The 23,397-nt window shown below is 41.1% G+C and overlaps 4 protein-coding genes across 5 annotated transcripts; all 4 read left to right on the top strand.

The window, feature by feature from the left end:
- Window positions 1-3,075: 3,075 nt before the first annotated feature.
- Window positions 3,076-5,682, top strand: gja11 (gap junction protein, alpha 11). The gene is made up of 3 exons (XM_075458641.1): window positions 3,076-3,204; window positions 3,738-3,923; window positions 5,080-5,682. Exons 1-3 carry the CDS (start codon window positions 3,076-3,078, stop codon window positions 5,680-5,682), a joined length of 918 nt encoding a protein of 305 aa, XP_075314756.1.
- A 1,598-nt stretch (window positions 5,683-7,280) lies between these two features.
- gja13.1 (gap junction protein alpha 13.1) lies at window positions 7,281-9,160 on the top strand. Its single transcript, XM_075458751.1, has 2 exons — window positions 7,281-7,320; window positions 7,874-9,160. The coding sequence occupies exon 2, from the start codon at window positions 7,901-7,903 to the stop codon at window positions 8,759-8,761; it is 861 nt and encodes a 286-aa protein (XP_075314866.1). The 5' UTR covers window positions 7,281-7,320; window positions 7,874-7,900; the 3' UTR covers window positions 8,762-9,160.
- A 2,042-nt stretch (window positions 9,161-11,202) lies between these two features.
- On the top strand, window positions 11,203-12,405 carry LOC142374860 (gap junction Cx32.2 protein-like). The gene is made up of 2 exons (XM_075458700.1): window positions 11,203-11,331; window positions 11,755-12,405. The coding sequence occupies exons 1-2, from the start codon at window positions 11,203-11,205 to the stop codon at window positions 12,403-12,405; spliced, it is 780 nt and encodes a 259-aa protein (XP_075314815.1).
- A 6,326-nt stretch (window positions 12,406-18,731) lies between these two features.
- On the top strand, window positions 18,732-23,103 carry c24h1orf198 (chromosome 24 C1orf198 homolog). Of its 2 annotated transcripts, none has more exons than XM_075459261.1 (6): window positions 18,732-19,061; window positions 19,418-19,468; window positions 19,826-19,951; window positions 20,038-20,205; window positions 20,310-20,651; window positions 22,007-23,103. In XM_075459261.1, the coding sequence occupies exons 1-6, from the start codon at window positions 18,756-18,758 to the stop codon at window positions 22,061-22,063; spliced, it is 1,050 nt and encodes a 349-aa protein (XP_075315376.1). In that variant the 5' UTR covers window positions 18,732-18,755; the 3' UTR covers window positions 22,064-23,103. The 2 variants fall into 2 exon arrangements, with proteins under 2 accessions (XP_075315376.1, XP_075315375.1); XM_075459260.1 differs by having other exon boundaries at window positions 20,310-20,696.
- Window positions 23,104-23,397: the final 294 nt, after the last annotated feature.

Raw genomic sequence — 23,397 nt, 5'->3', positions numbered from 1 at the left:
CAGTCAGTGTGAGCACCTCTGTAAAAGCAGAAGTTTTGCTGCTCTGCAGCATTCAGGTGTGTGTTAACACGATGCCAAGGAGGAAAAACATCAGCAGCTGTTGCTGCCCATCAACCTGGGAAGGGTTATAAGGCCGTTTCCAAACTATCTGGAGTCCATCGTTCTACAAAGAGAAAGATTATTCACAAGTGGAAAACATTCAGGACAGCTGTCAATTTTCCCAGGAGTGGACGTCCCAGCAAGGTCACCCCAAGGTCAGAAACCCAAGAGCTACATCTCAGACTCTGCAGGCCTCAGTCAGCATGTTAAAGGTTAAAGGTCATGACAGCACAGTTAGAAACAGACTGAGCAGGTATGGCTTGTGTGGAAGGGCTGCAGGAGAAAGCCTCTTCTCTCTAAAAAGAACATGGCAGCACAGCTTAGGTTTGCAAAGCTGCATCTGAACAAACCACAAGACTTCTGGAACAATGTCCTTTGGACAGACCAGAGCAAAGTGGAGATGTTTGCTCATGATGCACAGCAGCACGTTTGGAGGAAACCAAACACAGCACATCAGCACAAACACCTCACACCAGCTGTCAACGGCTGATGATTTGAGCTTGTTTTGCAGCCACAGGACCTGGGCACAATGACCTGGGCACAATGACCCGGGCAGCCATTGTCCACCATGAACTCCTCTGTATACCTGTAGGCAGCTGTGGCCCAGAGACTGGCAGTAATTTCCATGAGCAGCAGGAAAAGACGTAAGCTGAAGTGCCCTTGAGGAGGTCAGCCAAACCCTCCAGCTGCCCACAGCTCTGGCTGTGATTGTATTGTGTTGCTCACTGCTTTTTACATCCGTGTTCATGATTTACAGATGGGTCAAAAGCAGAATTCAAATTCCTGAAATACATACAAACCATTTTTTCTTTGTCAATTCAAACCGTGTCCAGATGGACATCAATTCATTCACTAACTTCTTCTAGAGCATCTGCATTGGTTTCTGTGCAGATTTTCTATCATTTTTCAACATAAACGTGAAAAGAATTGCCACAGATATAACGTAAATAAGACAAAACATGTTTGGTTTTTTATTTTCTCCAGCCGCTCACCTTCAGTGTTGGCACCCGGCGCTCGTTGTTATGGTTAGGACGGTGTCCTTCCAGATAAGTCAGCGAATGAACAGCGAAATGCAGCGAGCATATGCTTCACTCTGTCTTCTCATCATCATCTTGAGGCATCGCTCTCTGGTGAGTTGATTTTAAAACATATTTTCTCGCCACTGACTGGTCTATAGATTAGTACAGAACATTAGTGCAGCTGTAAGTAGAGTTTTATTTGTACTTTGATGTGAAAAAGGCTGTTTGCAAATGATCACAATTATGAAACAATCAAACTTTCTAAACACGAAGAAAACAAACTTTTTTGTCTGTTGTTTAAAAAGCCGTGCAAGCAAAACAAGGAAATGTGAGAAAGAACGACCAAAAAAAGCAACTTTAAACATGAACAATTCAAGCAATTCTTTTTGTTTTTTTAAAGGAACCACATGAAACACAAGTTTAAGGCAGATTTAAAACCTAAGTTGACATAAGTCTTATCCACCCAAGCAGGTGCCTGGAATCTGTGACGGTTAATATCAGAAACAGCTACTGTTCTGCTTAGCTGCAGATAAGTGTGTTTTGGAGACTTGAAATCAGCAGCTGTGGCCTGAGTGCGAGTAATGATACAAGAGTGACCTTGTGGAAAGTCTGTCTGTCCTGACTTTTACTCGCCAACACTGAGTTCCGTGTCAGCTTTTAATAGCTGTTCTAATAAACACTGACCTAACACTACAAATCAGGCTACATCTCCAATTAGTAAAGCATACGTTATCATGTACGGTACTGTGCAAATGTGTTTCGCCACCCCTCATTTTTTTAACAGGACACGTGTGCAAACATAAATGGAAATATCATGCGAGGCAGAAACAGAGTTTGTTCAGTTCTAAGCAGCTTTAAAGTGAATATCTGCTCTGAGCTCCTTTATCCTCCAGCACAGCCTGAACCCTCTCAGACGAGCTTTCTGTCCTTTCTTTAAGGCGAAACACTACAGGTGAATAGGGTAATATTTTAAAATAATAGATATCACCATAAAACTTCCTCAGTTGATTACTTATACGAGTATGAAAAAAGAAATGTATTGCAAGTTTTATAAATTTGTATGTTTAATTATGCAAATTAGGCATTATCTCATTAAATATGCGCACATTTGCATATATTTCCGAAAGACAGATCTGATAAAGCCAGGTGCAAAATTATTTTCTCATTTTGTTTACACACAAAATGAAAAGAAAATTACAGAGGGATTTCAGAATATCTGCTTTCATTTCCTAGGAAATCAAAATATACTGTCCATAGCCTAAAAAACATAAATTTTCGCCATATTATTTTATTATAATGTCACATAAATCAGGCCAGGAATGATTTATCAACAAATCCTTCTGTAAATATCTTCAGAATACTGCTGAGTGTATAACTGGAAAGTTTGGTGTTAGTAGGTGCTCCATAGGCTGAGATATTGATACTGGAAAAATACAAAAAACTGATTTTGAGAAAACGGCATTTAAAGATTTAAATAGGGGAATTTATTTTGGTAAATTTGGGGGAAACGTACTGCCGTGATTAAAATGTGATGAAATAAACATTTTGATTTATGTTTTGAAATAACACGAAGGGGTAGACTGGCCCAAAATCTAAAAATTGACCACCGCATGAAAAATCCCTGTTTTTGCCTGCCGTGTCTCGCCTTAAGGAGTCTTCAGGAATAGTTCTCCAGGCTTCTTGAAGGACATCGCAAAGCTCTTCTTTGGATGTGGGCTGCCTTTTGTTCCGTTCTCTGCCAACATGATCCCACACTGCTTCAGTAATATTGAGCTCCGGGCTCTGGGGAGGATTCATCCCTCCATCAGACCTGCTGCTGCTGAAGAACTCTTTAAAAGAGGGAAAACATAAAGAAATGAACACGCAGTTCTGTGTTTACTGTGTTGTCAACTATATATGTTTTGTAATGGATATGTTTTATCTCCCTGAACAGAAAGCAGGACATCCAGAAAGTGAAATGGGAGAATGGGAGCTGCTGGGCCGCCTGCTGGAAAAAGTGCAGAGTCACTCCACAGTGATCGGCAAAGTCTGGCTCACTGTACTGTTCATCTTCCGAATCATGGTCCTGAACACTGGTGCTGAGAAGGTTTGGTCATCCAGTCAGCACAATCAAAGCTGTACTTGAGTTAAACACTGGAAAAAATCAAAGTCTTACCAAGTATATTTGTCTCATTTCTAGTCAAAATATCTCATTACACTTAATATAAGACACAACTGCCTAACAAGTACTATTTCAGTCAGATATAGGGACTTGTTTGAAGACAATACATCTGGAATATCTTGTTAAATGAAAAAGTCTTGAAAACAAATTGTTTTGAGTCGGATTTCCCATGAAACAAGCTTTTTTTTTGACATTTGAAGAGGTTTTTAAGCTAATTTCAAGATCACTTTTATCTCAAAAGTCCTAAATATCACATCTTATTTCAAGAAATCTTGACAAGCTGATTTTCACTAGTTCCATTGGCAGATTTTTTTTCTTATTTCAAGCAAAAACGGGCATTTTTTTCCAGTGAAGGCAGATCATTTGTAGTGTTTGGATTAAAAATGGAGAGAAAACGCGGTTTTATGGTGATGTAAAGGTGCAGCTTTGAGTAAAATCCTCCCTCTGATCTCATCCAGGTGTGGGGCGATGAGCAGTCCGACTTTGTCTGCAACACGCAGCAGCCCGGCTGTGAGAACGTCTGCTACGACACCGCCTTCCCCATCTCTCATGTTCGCTTCTGGGTGTTTCAGATTATCGCCATAGCAACTCCAAAGCTGCTTTACCTGGGTTACGTTCTTCATGTGATCCACATTGAGAAAAAGGTGTGTCGCAGCAGTAGGTGTGGTATGGCAGAACTAGTTAATACTTAGTGAGGAGGTCATGCCACACCTGTAGCATTGCACAAGTAAGAGTTGGAACCATTTTCTAGATCTTGACACAATATATCCATGCTGTCCCCGGCATTATTGTTGTGTTTCATGTTTTATATCGTACATAAAAATAAGAACAACCCACAGAAGTGCAGCGAAGTTTCAGGAAAAGCATGTTCTGGAAATGGAAGTGTGTTTGATACATTTCTTTTTTTTTTAAATCTGTTTATCAATTTTCCTTTTTCAACATAAACAAACACAAAACTCCAACAGTATCACACAATATGATTGTATGTGTATGATTATACACACAATCAGTATCCATATCGATAAAGACAGTAAAAAAGAAGTACATAAATGGGTAAATAAAAGAAAAGAAGAATGGGTGCACAACAATGTGTCCCGTTATTATGACCTTCCAGAGAATCCCTGTAAAAGAGTGGAAGATACATTGGGATCCAAGTAATTCAAATAAGGTTTCCAAACCTCATAAAATTGGTTGGAGTTTGAATGTGATACAAAAGTCAAGTATTCCAGAGGCACTAACTCAAACAGTACTTTATGCCATCCCTTAACATTTGGTTCCTTATTGCCAATCCACTGCAATAAAATACTCTTCCTCGCTGCAAATGTAAGAATACAAAACAGTCTCTGATTTGTTAACGTCACACCTTTAGCAGGAAGGCCTAATGTAAGAGACAATGGGTCCATCCCCAGCTTTAATCCCAGCATCTTTTCAATTTCTGTTAAGACATTAGACCAATATTTCTGCAGCTTATGACCAAAGACAATGAGTTAGATTGCCAATTTCTGTTTTACATTTAAGACAGATTGGAGACAAACTAGGGTTGAACTTATGTCTGCGATTAGGGGATATATGCATCCAATGCAAAATCTTAATCTGTATTGATTTGACGCGGTTACAAACTGAGATTAATTTAGAATAGGTCCATATACTTTCCCAGTCAACAGCATTGATTGTGACAGACGTTTGGTACATTTCTAATGTTCACGCTGCCAACATCTATGCTTTCTTTCACCCATTTATTTTGTCAATTCTCTTGAGTAGCTTCTGGAAGACTCACACCTCTTGTTCTTTCATCGTTAGTTGAAAGAGAGGCTGAAGAAGCAGGCCGAGCTGGATGACCAGACCAGCCTCTTCCTCCGGAGGGCCTTCAAAGTTCCAAAATATACCAAAAGCAGCGGCAAGATCAGCCTCCGTGGCTGCCTCCTTCGCAGTTACGTCCTCCATCTTTTAGCCAAGATCATCCTGGAGGTGTTGTTCATCGTGGGTCAGTACTTTCTGTACGGTTTCACCCTCCAGGCTCGTTACGTGTGCACCCGCTTCCCCTGCCCCCACAAGGTGGACTGCTTCCTGTCCAGACCCACGGAGAAATCCATCATCATCTGGTTCATGCTGGTGGCAGCCATTGTCTCGCTGGCTCTGAGCATCGCCGAGCTGCTTTATCTGTGTGTGAAGGCTCTGAAAGAGTGCGTGGCGAGGAGGCGGGACTACACCGTGACCCCGGTGACTCCCCCAGGTTCAGAGAAGAGAGGGTTTAAAAGCCAGGACAACATTATCCAGAATTATGTCAACCTGGAGTTGGAGTTGAAGGGACGAAAGTTGGGAGCGAACGGCATCGCAGGAGGGGTCGGCGAAGGGGCTACAAACGTATCGTGTGAAAGCAACATTGGGGAGATCCACATCTGAGGCATTAACTCAGTGATAGGCCGTCCCTATATTTGTGTGCTTTGGGTGGAGGGCGGGGGGTGTAGCAAATATAGACAAAGAGATGGGAATCACCAGGTTCAGTAAACAGAACGTAGTCACATGCAAAATGATGCCCAACATGACTTCAAGAAAAGATTGTACCGTGGTTAAATACAACATGTTTTTCTTTTAAAGTTGACAGAACCTGCATTTTTCAGTCAATAAGATGGGATTTTCAGTTGATTTTGTTCATTTTTACACTGTAAAACTTCATTTTTTTATTCAATAAACCATAAATTGAGATTTGACTGCAGTGCATTTTTTCCACTTCTTACATTTGACATTTTTTTATTGAGTCATTCTGCTTTAATTTGAATAATTCACCCAAAACAATGCAAATGAATGCAAATTAACATGAACTTTATGCAGATTTAAGCTTTACAACTATTAACAGGCAAATGTAGCAAACTTTTCAGGATGTCCTGCAGCTTTAGTCATTCTGTCATCAGCAAAAAAAATTGTAATTTTTCTAATTCACTTGTTAATTTGCATCTATATTCTCAAATACTTAAATTTCGCTGTCTGCAGTTGGACAGCTACTGATCCCTTTAAGGACACATGCAGCTGAGTTTAATCATTCCTCCGTCACATATCGGCTCCATAAACTCTGGACTTCACTCTCACTTCATTTCTCTATGTTTTTTTTTCATTTTTCATTGGTTAGCATCACAACCTGTTGCTCATTGACAAATAAGAAATTGGAATATCTAACTTCCAAGTGGTAAAAAAAAATCAAAGAATGACAGTTAGAATTCAGATTTCTTTGTTTCTTTCTTAAATAAAGCACTGGTAGAGCATCATTAGCTCATTTGCTTCATAATTAAGGGAACTATATGACTAATGATAACATCTAATGTTAACGGCAAAGAGAAAAAGACGTTCAAACGTCACACTTCTGAGGCAAACATCATATCCCCGTCAGGTTTAAAGTATTGTTTAATGGAACTTTAAAGAATATTGGTCATTATTTATTGTTACCACCATGTTTTTATCCCCCTAAACTTGATCTTGTGTGACAGAAGGAATGAAATTTCTGGTCAGCTGAGGTGCTTAATTCACAATAATTCACTGATCTGCATCTTTAAAGCTCACAGATTACACTTTCTAACAGATGCTGTAACAGGGTAATCAGATGTCCTCTTCACACTGAAACTGTTAATTTTAGTCTTGGGATTTTCGATGGAATGGAACCATTACGATGACGCTGCCTACGAGCAGGTGACTGTGCACAAAAACTCCTCTGGCTGGAGGTTATCTGCATGCTCCTTTCACACAGAAACTATCTAAATCTATTTATGACTAAGTCAGTAAACGACATGTCTCAGCATAGTGCAATCTCAAACTATTGATTAGAATTTTTCAATTACACCAAAGTGTACAGCCTCCTGGTTGTGTCTGTCTTCGGCTTATTTTTCTGCACTCGCCTGATGTCACAACGTGACATTAAAGCCAGATGCTTGTTGCGTAAGTTGATCCCTCATGATCCCAGCCGTCCTCACCCAGCCCAAAACTCCAAGGTCCAACAACAGTTAGTGATCTGCTTCAACTAGAGACAGTCTTTTCTGACCAGGTCAGCAGGTAAGATGCAACCGTTTCTCTACTCTGCTTCACATTACGGATCAATTTACAAACTAATGTATTTCTAAAGACCTCTATCAATGGTTCAAAATATGTTGTTGATATGGTGTTAATTAGCTTTTCCAAATGTTGTCAGATTTTAATTTCATGGATTATATCTCTCTGTCTACTCCACAAGTCTAATTCTATATGTTTGGTCTATTCCGATACCTTCGATCATGAGTTAAAATGTTTAATTTAATAGGAAATCTTTCATTTCTCTGTTTTTTTTAATTGTTTTATCTCTCTGGCAGCTTTCTTTACTGTCTGTAATGGTGTCCTCACTGAATTTCATTCAGAATTCTGTTATATATTGACCAAAAAGCTCAAGGTTCAAGACACAGAGGTTTTCTTCCTTCTCAAACAGATTCAGTAACGGGAAAAGTTTATCGAGCAGCGAGCCCTTTCTTTTGCGTAGGAATGTATTGATTGAATAACGATTCGTAAGGTGTGGTGTAGGGTCATTCTAACTGTCCTTTAACTCTTTCTTCTATTTCCATTCTCCTCATCACAGATTAGTGCCTGAACGTCATCAGTAAAGATGGGAGACTGGGGATTTCTGTCAACTTTGCTGGAACAAGTCCAGTCCCATTCCACAGTGATTGGGAAGATCTGGATGAGCGTCCTCTTCCTGTTCAGGATCATGGTTCTGGGTGCAGGTGCCGAAAGCGTCTGGGGCGACGAGCAGTCGGATTTTGTCTGTAACACTCAACAACCCGGTTGTGAGAACGTCTGCTACGACTGGGTCTTCCCCATCTCGCACATTCGCTTCTGGGTCCTGCAGATCATCTTCGTCTCCACGCCTACGCTGGTCTACCTGGGCCACGCCATGCACGTCATCCAAAAGGAGAACAAGCTGAGGGAGCAGTTGGCGAGCCCCGGTGGGCCCCGTAAGATGAAAACTCCCAAATACACAGATGAAAAGGGACAGGTGAAAATCAAGGGGAACCTGCTGGGGAGCTACCTGACGCAGCTGGTGGTGAAGATCATCATCGAGGCCGCCTTCATCGTGGGGCAGTTCTACCTGTATGGCTTCGTCATGGTCCCCATGTTCCCCTGCTCAAGGAAGCCCTGTCCCTTCACCGTGGAGTGCTACATGTCCCGGCCCACTGAGAAAACCATCTTCATCATCTTCATGCTGGTGGTGGCCTGCTTCTCTCTGCTGCTCAACGTCATTGAAATGCTCTACCTGGTCTTCAGAAGGATCAAATGTGGGTCCAAGCGTCGCAATCACAAGATCACGTCACCAGAAAACCCCGCCAGCCTGTCGGGTCCCAGGTGGCCGGCCAGCGAGGACGCACTCAGGCAGAACAAGATGAACATGGAGCTGGAGAGCAACCACAGTGTTGGAGGAAGCCTGGACGGAGCCAAAGAAGAAAAACGGCTTCTGAGCGGTCATTAAAATCACAGACGTGACCATCCAACCGCAGCTTCTGCTTCGGACATCTGCCCACACAGTTCCCCTTCAAACACATTCAAAAGACTTCAGTAAAGATTTGTAACAGTATGGTGTACGCACCATGACAGAATGTCAAAAACAAGCTTTGTCGTTGTGTAATCATGCATCATAACTGCACATAGTACGAAAATTCTCCATGAATAAACTGTATGAAGGAGCACATTGTTCAATTTTTACTTTTCTAAAAAAGAAATCTACGAATGAAAGTGTGCGATAGTGATGTATTTATATGAAAAATACTTGTGACTTTGAGTTTGTTTATGCCCAGTTGTTGAAAGTGTTCTTTAAGTTATTGTAATGTTCATCATATTGAACTTATCTGGAATAATTTGCTTCCTGAACAATGATGGCAAAGATTGTGATCTGTTTATCTCTGCTGATGTAGCAGAGACATTTTTGTAAGCTTTGTTCTTTTTAATAAATGATTCAAGTTGTATAGAATACTGTTTCCTTCGTCAATTGAGTCAAAAATGATCCATTTATGCACAGTTCACCTCACAAACTTTATTTACAAATATATCACTTACACTTATCACTAGTGTAGAGCTTCACCTAATGATCATAACCGGTTAGTTTACTGATTATTTGCTCGATTAAATTATTAAATTAAATGTGAACACATCATATATTATGATATATAATATTCTCAGAATGATATGGAGTGACTAAACACCTTTTTTCTTAAAAATGCTTGGTTATTAGCATTATTCCACTTGAATTAATTGAGTTTTATGAGTCTATGGGTTCATATTAGGGCTTAGCTCACAGAGATAAACCTTTAATTTGAGACGTGAGATGAAGAATATAAAGAAATAAACCAATATGTACATATCAAAATGGATTAAATACTTTATTCCATTTGCTTGACGCATCAAATATCAAGAAAAATATCTTTATGAGGCTTCTAACAGTCAGTTTGTTCTTATATAAACGGGACGCTTACACCCTCACGTAGTCCTGCAGGTTCATTGTGTTGTTCTGAACAGCAGAAGTCAGAACATTGTGTTCGTGCCCTTAAGTCCAAATTCTGTTATCATTTCACTAAAAATACTGACTGTAAAGATGCTTATCTGATAAATCTGCAGGAACAACGAATGGGCGATTGTTTCCCTTCTATGCATGAAAAAATATTGCTGATAGATAATAATGAACAGTTAATGATCATCTAAAACAGAGTCATGGTTTAAAGGGTTGTCAATCATTAATCTGCACTGTTTTTTCAGTGCACAGCCCAAATTCGTCAACTTGAGATTTGTCATTTCCAGATGCTGCAGCAACGTGACAGCTCACACGCTTGCACAACTGCACCTGATCCAAAGTTCAAGGTATCGTAGAGAGGTTTGCTTGGAACACTGGACTCTGTCATTCAGCTTCACAACTCCTGAGGGTTCTGCTTGTCTCAAAGAACATCTTTTACATTAAAAGGTAAGATTATTTTATTCATACCTTTGGATTATTTCACAAATTTAGGACTCAATCAAGCTAATTTTTTACATAATCTTTGGAATAAGATACAAAGGTTCTCATCATATTCTTGGTTTTTTAAGAGTTTTATGTTTTAAAGGTTCATTTGGCGTTCATTTTGAGTTCAGTTGGCCCATATTCTGCCGGCATAAACATCTGAATTATGTGTATATTTCCACCTTTTCTCTGAGAAGATAAACCAGTAATTTGTACAGTAGGCAAGGCAAGGCAAGTTTATTTTATATAGCACGATTCAACTACAAGGCAATTCAAAGTGCTTTACAGATACATTAAAACAGTAGAAATAAAAAGCATGATTTAAATTTAAACAAGAAAGAAAGAAATAAGAACAATAGATAGAATCAGATAAATCAGTAGTTAAAATGTGATTAGGTAACTTAAGCTCCTCTTCTAAAAACCAACCAAACCAACAGACTTTATTTCAGCCTCTGAACATTTAGAAAAGGATTTCATCAGAGCACATTTCTGCCAATAACTAATTATGAAAGTCCCGTTATATACGCGGATCTAAACAGCGTCCCACTTTCACCAAACTGTTATCGGTGGGTAGATGAAAGTGTTTTATGCCAGAAATAAAGTCCAGATTTAAAAACACCGAACTTCCCCTTTAATAAGAAATATTGATGCTTTAACTTGTAATTTTGTGTTAACAAAATATCCAGCTTTATAACAGTAAATGAAAAGGAAATAACCAGTCTCATGAAACACGGCTTTTATGCTTCAAAAAATCTTCGTTTTTCGCAAATTTGTTAAAAGAAAAGAGAATTAATTTAAAAACTGGTCCACGTAGTCACAATATCTGGCGACAATGATTCACTTTGCATGGTTTTTTATATATCCAGGGGTTGTTTTTGTGTGCTTTAACAATGTGTAAACCATTGCGTTTGGTGGCAGAAACCATGGGAGAGTGGGGATTTCTGTCCTCACTGCTGAGTAACGTCCAGTCCCAATCCACCATCGTCGGGAAGGTCTGGCTCAGTGTGCTTTTCATCTTCAGGATCATGATCCTTGGAGCTGGAGCTGAGAAGGTCAGCTATGAACTTTTTTGCATTGCACTCAACAAATGCAGCTACTTCGAGAAGTGTAGGGCCTATAAAGTGAAACAGCCCCCTCTGGTGGCCACATGGAGGTACACCACACCAGAGCAATTAAGGATATCCAACTGAATGCTTGAATGATTCATTGATCAGTGGCTTAACAAAGAAAAAAAATGCATTCCTCTGAAAATGATCAGGTACAACAAATGGACTGAAAATTAGTGAAAAAGCAGCCAATGTCCAAAGAAAAACTTTTGCTCAGGAAAGTCTGGCTGCTTGGAAACAGCATTTGAAGAAATGAGGGAGGAATCAACCCTCTTGCACTGCACTGCATACATGTAACAACAACAACAACAACAACAACAACAATAATAACAATAATGATAATAATAAACTCTCATCTGAACATTACAGGTTTGGGGTGATGAACAGTCCAAGATGGTTTGCAACACCAAACAGCCCGGCTGTAAGAACGTCTGCTATGACCACGCATTCCCGATCTCACACATTCGGTTCTGGGTCCTCCAGATTATATTCGTCTCAACTCCAACGCTGATCTACCTCGGTCATGTCATCCATGTCGTCCACAAAGAGAAAAAGCTGAGAGAATATTTGCTGACCAACACTAGGGATGACAACAAAGTCCCCAAGTACTCTGACGAAAAAGGTCACGTCAAGATTAAAGGTACTCTGTTGGGAACCTACATGACCGCCATCTTTTTCAGAATCATACTGGAGGTAGGGTTCATTGTGGGGCAGTATTACCTGTATGGGTTCATCATGGACCCACTTATCGCCTGCTCCCGGGCCCCGTGTCCATTCACCGTAGAGTGCTACATGTCTCGACCCACCGAGAAAACCATCTTCATCATCTTCATGCTGGTGGTGGCCTGCGTCTCTGTTCTGCTCAATGTCATCGAGATCTTCTACCTGGCATGTCGGCGATCACCCAAACAGAAATCTAAGAGCATGCCGGCGACTGCGATCGCCATTCACCCCCGTTTCACCAGCGAAAGCCTGATGAAAAATCATAGGCATAGCCTCCATGACTCCAGCACGGCCTGAAAAATGCCACTCAGATCCAGTGTGTTAAATCTGAACAATTCGCAAACAAGTCGTCAAATGAAAAGTGACTCGTTGTGGGTCACGCAAAGAGATATTTATTTATGAGGAGGTAAAAATTCCTACAAATTGTCGGGAATTCTGAGAAAATGAACGGTTAGGAATAGTAATTTATTCAAACATGTCATAACACTGGTAGTTTACATTGTCACCAGAGCTAACTATGCGCTATGTTTTTGTGGGTTTCCCTGTTTTCTGCCTTGTGTTTTGTACGTATTATTCCATGTGGACCAGTTTTAGACACCAGTAGCAGGTTGGCAGCTGTAAATCAAGACCTTGTGTCAGTCAGTCTGCAGAAGTTTAAAGTCAAAGTGACCCGATCATATGCATCGACCAGTCCAATCTGCTCATTTTGTTGTGCAACTTTTATTGCTTCTAAACGAGGTGCAAAAACTGCTTGTGCTACTTTGCCTTTTAATCTTTTTTTATTTTTTTTATTGGAAACAGTGTAAATGTTCCAATTAGAAAGCACTTATTCTGGAATGTTTTGTATATTAAAATGGCTTCATGCGCCTTGTATTTGTACCTGATTGTAAATTTGATAAATTCTTTGTTTGAACACGTTTATTAAAACAGTTTTTGGAGTTCATCAACATAGTTTTCAGTCTTTATTATCACTGTCTTTGTGCTAATTCAGGCTCGGATTGGCAATCTGCGATCCGATTTTTATGTTTATTTTTTAAATATACGATTTTTAAATGCATTTATCTAGTCTACTTTTGCTAGCAGCCCGTTAATGGCCATGTGGCTTGTAATGTATTGTATACATTTTTGGGGGGTTGCACAGACCTTGCCTCTTCAGGACAAGTTCAGAAGCAGGTGCTTGTTACGATTGCGCCCCCTGCCCCCATCCCTCAAGTGGATCTGTCCATACCACCATTAGGCATCTTATAAGCGACAAAAAGCAAAAAGCCCTTCAGGCCGACGCTGCCAAATGTTTTAAAATAGACAATTTGTTTGCTGCTGCCAGTTGTAGTGCCACTAGTGTTATTGCAAGTGGAAGTAGCCACCACAGCTATGACAAAAACATGGCTGGAGATTTCACCCCAGGGCCAACTGAAGAAAGATATTGTGTCGGGTCGGAGGATAGGCCTACTGACGATGAGCAGGAACATGAAGAGGTCGAGGGCAAAGAGATGACGGACATTTTAGGACCTAAAGGTGACGTTCATGCAGAGGTGTCAAGTAACGAAGTACAAATACTTTGTTACTGTACTTAAGTACACTTTTTAGGTATCTGTAATGTACTCCATTACTTATTTTTCTGCCTACTTCTGACTTCTACTCATTATATTTTCACACAAGTATCTGTACTTTCTATTCCTTACATTTTCAAAACAAACAGCCTCTTGGCTTCAGTTTTTTTTTTTTTTTTTTAACTCTTGCCTTCAGTTTAATGTTTATGTATTTCACGTCATGTGCGCCATCCAATACAGATCAGTGGCGCCATCCACACCAAGTGAGAACGAGTGTAATTGGATGAATCATATAACGCAAACACTCATCGGTTAGGCTATTCGTCAAATTTGTGCTGACTCCGTGCCATTTTCAGAACGTTTTAGGTGCTCGTAGTGATAAAGAGCTCATTTTCGTTTCAGTTTTTGTCTTGACTGTCAGCTATGACAAAGGGGGGAACGTGCGTGCGTATATCTTTTTTCTTTGAATTTTTCAGGCAGTAAGACTTTATTTAAAGGTTACTTTATGCTTTTATACTTTAAGTAGGTTTTGGAGCGAATACTTTTTCACTTTTACTTGAGTAAAGAGGTCAAGTTGATACTTCAACTTTTACCACAGTGTTTTTAAACTGCAGTATCTATATTTCTACTTAAAGTGATAGTTCGGAGTAGATTCACCCTGGGGTCATTTGAACCGTGATATCCAGCCAAGTAGCCCACCCGAAGTTTTTTCGATATTGACTGAACATCAGCCGAGTTACTGAGTTATCCCGAATAGCTTCGTACAAGCGCTAATGGATCCTGGCAGTATCTCCAAAATTACCACACTAAAATCACATGCCATGACACCAAACTTCTACAGTAGTACAAATATGGTCTGTACTCACAAAACGATGTATTTGGAAGTTTGAAAATAGTCCAGGAGTTTATTATTATCAACACAAGCCTGATAGCTTTTCTGCTGCTAAAGCTGCGTCGACGTCACTTCCTTGATCTGGGAGCTTCAAAGTAAGATGAGGGCTGATCTACTACTGTAGACAACAAAGTATATGCTATATTCTACATGATTTTTTATGAATTTTTATTTTGTATAGTTGTGAATTTATTTTATCAATGGAGAAATTGAGCAGCCTTGCTTTGTTGGTCTCCTGCTGCTGCACCTTCTTCACGGTTCCACCTGTTGTGTGTTCAGAGATGGTTTTCAGCGCGCCTGGCACCAACAACCACGCCACGTTCAAAGTCACTTAAATCCCCTTTCTTCCCCAGAAAAAGGCCTGCAAGGTGTTGCTTGTTGTCCAAGGATTCTATTCATTCATTCTTAGGCCAGAAATATACCTGCTTTATGATACTGCGGTCACGCCATCTGCGCTTCGGAGAGGCACAGTGCGCGTCTACACCGTGTCGTACGGTAAAGCGTTTGAGCCCAATGCACGATGTATATGGCCAGATTAAAAAATTCACAAAAAAAGGAAATTCTATTTGTTTTCTGCAAACTCCACCAGATTCTTGTTCTACATGTCCCCAGCTACCTCTGTGGTGATTTCCAAGTTATTTCACTGCATCATTGTCTAATAATCTGATGCTGAAATCATTTCAGCATCATGAATGAGCAGCTCATTCATAATGATTTCAGTTAAACTCGTATTAATCATGCTGATCTGTAACTTAACCACCCTTGATTTAGGTAGAAATAAACTCAGAAGGTGAACATATTTTAAGCGCAGTATGCTATGAGGAAAAGTCAAATTACACTCTGATAAGTTTAGTAGTGCTGAATAACGTCATGCAGATCAGATATTGTATGTGTCACACTTTTTTAGATCTGCATGCAATCTGTTCCTTTTGTCAAGGAGTTTGGCAAAATTCATTTGAGTGTTTATGGTGGTTTATCTCCCTTAAGCAGGTATAGAAAATGGAAGGATGGACTGACTTTACACACTTGTACACATGTGTTTAGGTATATAGATACATACAGATACAGTACAATAGTACTGGCTCACTTGGTTGACATTAGTATTTGTAGATAATGTATTATATTCACATATATATACATTTTCTAAATAATTCCCTGTTACTACTGCTACTTATATGCTACCTGCAAGCAATATCAGTTCTTAAGGTTTCCATCCATTCAACCTCCACTGTTGCATTGTTGTATTGTCTATTTATTATTTTAATATTGTGTCAATGCTGCTATCTTCCCTGTGCAATATCATAATGTGCACTTAAATGATACATTACTACACTGTCTATTTATATTGTATTGTCTGTTTTCAGTGGGTTTTTTTTTACTTTACGCCTCCAGCTTCCTCCCACCGTCCAAAAACATGCATGTTCGGTTAATTTGTGACTCTTAATTGTCCCAAGGAGTGGGTGTGAGCCTGTGCATGGTTGTGTGTCTCGTTTGTCTCTGTGTGGCCCTGTGATGGACTGGCGACCTGTCCAGGGTGTAGCCCGCTTCTAGCCCAATGACAGATAGGCTCCAGCCCCTCAATTCAATTCAATTCAATTCAGTTTTATTTATATAGCGCCAAATACAACAAATGTCATCTCAAGGCACTTAAATAGTAAAGTCCAATTCAAGCCAATTGGAATTCAATTCATTATAATCATAATTATTTACAAAATAATCCAATTCATTCATATAGAGCCAATTCAAAAACAGTTTCCTGGCTAAGGAAACCAACAGATTGCAGTGAAACTTGTCTTCAGTCCAATCTCCCGTCCTATCTCCCGTCCTGAGCGTGCCTGAGGCGACTGTGGAGAGGAACGACTCCCTTTTAACAGGAAGAAACCTCTGGCAGAACCAGACTCAGGAAGGGTGGCCATCCGCCTCCACCAGCTGGGGTTTGAGAGGACAGAAAAGAGGGGAAAAAACCCACTGTAACACCATTCAAAGGATATCTGTTGGAACAGGGAAACATGATTAGATTAGATTAGATTAGAAAGCTTTATTGTCATTTTGCAACAGACAAACTGTACACAACAAAATTACAGGGGGCTCCACGAGATGATGGGTCTAATATAAATAAGAAATAAAACCACAATATAAATACAAGTGCAAATATACAAAATGAAATACAAATGGAAAAATACTTTCTTACATTCTTACACGTTATTGCACAAAAGATTATTGCAGGGGGTTCTGTGAGGGTGGGGTTATTGCACATGAGGTTTTGCATGTTGGGGGCGCTGGTGCATGTGTGCATTCAGGATGGTAATGGCTTTTGGAATGAGTTATGAGTTAATGACCACAATAATGTCACATGTACATAATATCATTTGAGAAATTAAACGGGGGAAAAAGAGAGTAAAGTGAGGAAAGGTGTGACAGATTAGCTCCCCCAGCAGTCTGGGCCTATAGCAGCTTAACTATGGGATGTTTCAGGATCCGCGACCCTAAAATGGATTAATGTAGCACCGAGTCCATAGATAAACATTGTCACGTCTCACTTTGTACTTGTACACCGCTGCTGGAGACAATAAAGCAGAGATACTCATTGCGTGGCTCGTGAGCCACATGCGGCTCCTCAAGCTTTAACTGGTGGCTCGCACTCGCATAGTAGCTAATAACAATATGGTAACAACAACAATATTTTTTTCAAATAACATACAGCGAATACTGCACAGTATTAGGTATTTTTTATTAAGTATTAATTAAGGCTTAATGGTGTTTCCTAAAGGGGGAACTGTTAAACCTGGCAACGCAGCCCGCTTAAACCACCTCACACCTGACCGCGGAGCACGCTAGCTGCTTTAGCCAGCGCGAGATGCAGGCACAATGGATCGGTTTTTAATTAAAAAAGGACAAAAACCAGCGCAAAAACCATGCTCATCCTGAATGTCTCACTATGATTACAACAACAAACTACAAATACAACATGAAGAAAGTCAAGGACATGCACGCCAGCTAGGGATGGGAATTGATAAGATTTTTACGATTCCAATTCCATTTTCGATTCTGCTTAACGATTCGGTTCTTTATCGGTTCTCATTTGGAGAAAAAGGACAACAAACCGCTCGATTAGCATCAACTTTGTTTAGTTAAGAAGTAACACGAGTCATGACCTCACAAACCCAACAACGGTGAGGTCCACATTGGTCTATCCTGGCCTGGGTAATTTAACTCTTCCTGCTCTGGTGAAAGGAGAAGCTGGAGGTAGACGTGGACTGGGGGTAGTACCACCAGCCTCTGGCTCTGAGCCAGTCAGGCTCTGTCTCTCATGATTTCATCTAAATGTAATGCCTGAGAAGGCATTCATTTAACCTTAACCGTTACTAACAGCAGCTTTTACAATGAGGAGAAATGGTGCTAACAAGATAGGCAGTGTTAGTTAGTTAGTTAGTGACCTGCAGTGTTAGCCGAGCACATGCTAAAGTTGCTAACGTTGCTGTGTTCAGATTCACCAACGTTAATCCGGAGCAGATCGAAAACGTGACGTTCATTCATAGTCATTGTATGTTGGTAGTATTTACTCCCTTTGGTGAAATATTCACTTTGCAATTTTCCCTGTTGTCGTCTTTTTTAGGGATGTGTAATCAAACTTTCGAGCGTTTGTACCGCTTGGGCGCCATGTTTACTGTTGACTGCTGGCTGAGCTGGACTCGCTACGCAGCGTTGCGTGGTGACGTCATTTGAGCCCACTGGAATCGATAAGGGAATCGTTTGCAAAATCGCCAAACGATTCCAAGGAACTGAAACACTGGGAACCGGTTCTCAACAAGAATCGGTTCTCGATTCCCATCCCTAATGCCAGCTCCCACTCATCCCAGTATTAAGGTAAATGCGGTCTTGATTGAAAATGCATTGGCTGTGTTGTTTCTTTTTTTGTGGGATGTTTTATATGTAGAAATGCATATTTGCAAAAGGGGAACTTATTGTGTTGTCGTAAAAGTGGCTCTTCCCTTGATTTTGCTCTGCCAATGTGGCTCTTGTGAAAAAAATAGTGAGTATCACTGCCATAAAGCATCTTTGAACCTTGAGCGACCTATTCTTTCTGACGTGTCGCCCTAAAGTCGGCCACTAGATGGCGCCATTGGGGCATGAAACGGACTGGCTCCGCCCACCTCCGCACCCTGCTTGACTGTCCTCACAACAACAGCTGGCACCAGTTAAAGATGGCCGCCGCTACCATGGCGGGGCTCGATGCCCACAGAATGGAGGAAAAGAAGTTCGAATACTTCTCCTCCATCAACTCCATGGCCAGCAAGATCATGCAGGAGCGGGAGAAAATCAAAACCAAGCACGGCTCGTCCTGGGAGAAGATGACGCCGCAGGAGCAGGACACCGCCATCGACAACTGGATGATGGACCCACACATCCGAGCCCGATACGCCATGCACAGAGTTGAACGCGAAGAAATGGTCTGCTACCCCAGACTGCTCATTCAGACGGGTCAGAAGATGGTTCACTTCGGCGAAGAGGTGCGTAAACGACCTCTGAGTCGGTTTTTCCAGGCTGTCAGAGTGGATTTTACAGTGAGAATTTCCCAATGTTGTCATGGCTGCTGGGAGCAGCCACGTAGCTGTTAAAATATGTCGATAAACGTCACAATGGAGATCTCACACGGAAGAGATAAATGCTTTTATAGCAATAATAAACTAGACGTTTAAGCTGTGTATGTTTTCATTGAGCGCTATTTGTTCTCCTGGTGTCCTATTTTTGTGTGGTTTTGGTAAATGTAGACATAAAAAAGGGCCATTATGATACTGGGGACAGTGTTTTATAGCCTAAACTATGAGGAAACTAACCACATTCTGTGCTTTAACTCTTTTTCTAGGACATAACCTGGCAAGATGAGCATTCTGCCCCTTTCTCATGGGAAACCAAGGTATGAACCAATCAATCGATTAGTTGGAGACTGTATCTTTAATACAGACATTGCTGTGTCTTTGCTTTGTTCTTGTGTCTACGCACTTATTGTCTTCCCATTTGTCATACCGCACTTACTCTAGCACTAGTTATGCACTTAGCTGTTTGGTTTTGGAAGGAAATGCACTTGTGATTTCTTGTGACCTGAAGTTCTTTTGCCTACCGATGTGGAACGTACTTATTGTAAGTCGCTTTGGATAAAAGCGTCTGCAGAATGACCGTAATGTAATGCTGTTCCTGTAATATCTGCAGCCGTGCGTGTAAAGGTAAAAGAAAGGTGGAGATGCTTTTCTAAAAGGAGTTCCCAATGTTTCAGAGTCAGCTGGAGTTCAGCTTGGCACCAGGCTCTGCAGACCAGGCCGTCCCCGCCTCACAGGCCGACTCAAAGGCTGCAAAAGTTCCTCATTCCAACCAGATTGGGAAGAGCACACCGGGAGCAAAGGTGCAGTTTTTAAAGCTCGACTGATCTCCTACATCACTGCGTTTGCATGAGTGCATTTCCTCATCAGTAGGTCTGTGATTGTGAAGGTGTCTGTCAGCGAGGGACGAATGCCTGAAGAGGAGTCCTCCTTCTGGAAGATCAGTGCTGAGAGGTCCAGGCTGGAAGGCGAGCAAGCTGACTTCCAGTCCCTGACCCCCAGTCAGATCAAATCCCTGGAGAAAGGAGAGAAATCCCTCCCCTCGTATCTGCGACAGGTAAACACCGAAAACTTCCAAAGGCTTTCTTTAAAGTTTCCGTGTCTGTAACAAATAACAGATGTTTGTCGTACTAAAAACTGTAAAAAATAATCCTCCTTCAGGAATCTGCTGTCGGCTCCAAGGAGCCGGAGGCTGCAGAGATCCACCCTCCAGCTCCCGTCAGGTCCATCAAGCAGAGAGCCCCCAAGCCTCCTGCTCCACCCCCTCCCATCCCCACCGCTGTCAGCGCCACGCCGGCATCCATCTCCATCGCGCAGAGCCCAGCTCCGCCCGTCAGCATCTCCTCCTCGGTGGGAGGCTGGGAGAGGTCTCAGAGCACGCTGCCGTCGGTCAGCAACACCGTGGACGAAGTGTTCCCCTCCAACATGACCTCCAAGCCACCCAAGCCCTCCAAGCCCTCCAAGCCTTCCAACCCCTCCGCTAGTGTGGAGAAAGAGAAGGAGGTAGAGTGTTCACCCAACTTAGATGCTAGCCCCACCTTTTCCCAGGTGAGTCCTGAAACACGTCGGCTTTCAGAGCGACACGAGCTCCGTTTCCAAAGCCCGTTTTTCACTGATCAAAAAGCCCACTAACGCGCTCTAACGTCTGGCTTTTGAATGCAGTGGGAAAGTGTTTCAGTTCTGCATCAAAAGACTCTGAGGTAGTCGGGGTTATTTTCCAGAAAGGAAAACAACACTCAGGTGTATGTGAGAGTCGCTGAAATTAACATCTTTAAACGGTAATGTTTCACATGAAGAATCTGAAACTGACGTCAGAAAGAAAAGAGATTGAAGACGTTTCCTGACTGCAACACGGCTGTCAGGTCAGTCTCAGTCACGGTCAAATGGGCTCAGAGAGTCAGCATTAGCCCGAGTGCCATTCCCTTAATGTTGGAGTTACAGGCAAGGTAGTGGTGCTTATGAGACCAGTACTAAAGAAAAGGTAGAAGAAGAGAATTAAAGGTAAACGCACTGCTTCTAGCAGTGGGAAAATGATCCCAGTTTAAACACATAAACAACACAAATATGAAAAACTCTGACTGACCAGATGTTGAATTCTGGGATCAGCTATTTATTTAGAGCTTCAATGTCCACGGGATGACCAAATGTTTACAATAAACTTTAAAATCGGGTTACCAGCCCAAAGTAACAGCAGTTCTCGAACCACTGGAGGCTTTCCAGAGGCGGCATCAGAATCAGAAAAGATTTTATTGCCAAGTAATTTTTACATCTCGAGGAATTTGGCCTGGTCTGTTTGGTGCAATAATAAAAAAAAAAAATGTAATAACAATAAAATAAAGTAATAAAAAGTGAAATAATACAAAGAAACACAAACGTGTTCTCGGTTCAGAAACATTTGCTGGTCTCCCAAACCCTGCCCTCCTCCAACAGTGTATCACTCTTGTTTTTCTTGTCTTTAAAATCCCTTTTCTAGTTGAGCTTGATCGGGCACCTTTACAGGAAATAACACACTCTTAGTAAACATTGGCTTGGAGATTAGCCTTTAAATTCCTGACAAATGTGCGTATCAGCTCTCACACTGACCTCTGGTTGATCAATTTAGCATGTATGCTTCTGCGAATAAGCTCTTTCCAACTGGAAACAAACCAAGCCAACATTTTCTGTCTCCGCCTCGGTGTTTAGTCTGAGCCTGTGTTCGATTTTTACAGCTTTCACACGAGCCCGAACGAACCAAATCTAAAAATGCAAACGCACCTGAGTTCATCTGGGCTGCATCAAACACAAGAAAGCTGAAATGCCACATCACCGTGTAACCTCCTCTGCCTCTGACGGCTCTCTTTGCCTCTTTCTCGCCGCAGTTTAACACGAGCAGCAGCATCCTGAAGACTGGATTTGACTTCTTAGACAACTGGTAAAACCACAGCTGAGACCACACGCCGCTCCGAATGAGTCATCGTCATCATCACTTTAAAGAAGGACCACACTGCCATGACTTCAGACATCCACGTCTAGATTTAAGAGTCTTTAAATGACCACAATGCGTTCTTGTAATTATCTTAAGTGGCTTTTTAAGACGTTATTTCACCTCCTGTGTTCTGGTATTTTGTTTTGTTTTGTTTTTCCCCTCAAATTAGAAAAGTATGGCTAGGAGACTTTTCTTTTCCTTTACAGAAATAAATAAGATTGAAAGTCCACTGGGCTCTCATGTGCAGCCCAGGCAGAAATGTTCCACATACGCTACATATCCCTGCTAATGTTGTTAATACTTCAACAAACAACTCTTCTGCACTGCAAGCATGTAAAAGCTTAACACTAAAACCAACGTTAAAGTTTCACAAACTGTACATGAACATGTTGCTCCGATCGTTTTATGCATACTTTATATATTCTTATAAATCTTCCGAGTTTTAGAGTTGAAGGAGTCCTCCGTGCTCTGCTTTGCATTGTACAACTTTCCTGCTGGTTATGGAGTTTTTTGGTGTATCGCGGAGTTTTCAAAGCTTTTAGAAAAGGAAATCATGGAATATTACTGTAAAAATGTATTTCTGAAAGCAGACTGTAGTTCTTTATCAGGTTTAAAAACACGTGGGGGGTGGGGGGGTTGTAGGTCTGGGCACAATGGGAACTTGTTACAGATGTCCTGTATGGATTTAGCTCCATGCCAACACTTCCTCACCACTCACATTTCACCTAAAACTAGTGCCAAGTAGAGCTGGTGTGCTTTGATAAAGACAAATCTTTGCCCTCAAACGGTGTTTGTTGGTCAGTGGGCAGGCATGTAGTGATCGGTAGTGTTTGTGTCATAGATCTAAAATCCAGTACACGACTGGAGCGCTATTTTACTGAATTTTATATTTATCCACTGATTGTATCTTCTGCTATTTGTGTATATTGCACTCGTGCATTTTGAGGCAACAAGATTAGAAGAAAGTAAATAAATTAAGTTTAAACTGTTTCCTGTCTTTTTTTGTTTTGAAGGATTTTGATGGTACACTCCATTCTTGCATCATTTTAGCACATCCACAAAACAAAGGCCAAGTTAACAGTCTCATATGTTTAGTGAAAGGGAGGGGGGATATAATCTAAAGGGAGACCTAAATTTTAAAAAACCAAAGGTCCGAACAAATATGAAAAGCAGTTGCGTATCGAGCTGTGGGGGGACTTTGTGGAACAGTCTGGAGACAGAAATAAAACAAAGTGCAAATATAATTCTGTTTAAAAAAAAGGGACAAAAAATATTTTTAAACAA

Source organism: Odontesthes bonariensis, chromosome 24 (genome assembly GCF_027942865.1).
Source record: "Odontesthes bonariensis isolate fOdoBon6 chromosome 24, fOdoBon6.hap1, whole genome shotgun sequence".
Lineage (NCBI taxonomy): Eukaryota > Metazoa > Chordata > Actinopteri > Atheriniformes > Atherinopsidae > Odontesthes > Odontesthes bonariensis.
The sequence above is the reverse complement of the archived record's forward strand: the minus strand, read 5'-3'. Positions and strand labels throughout refer to the sequence as shown.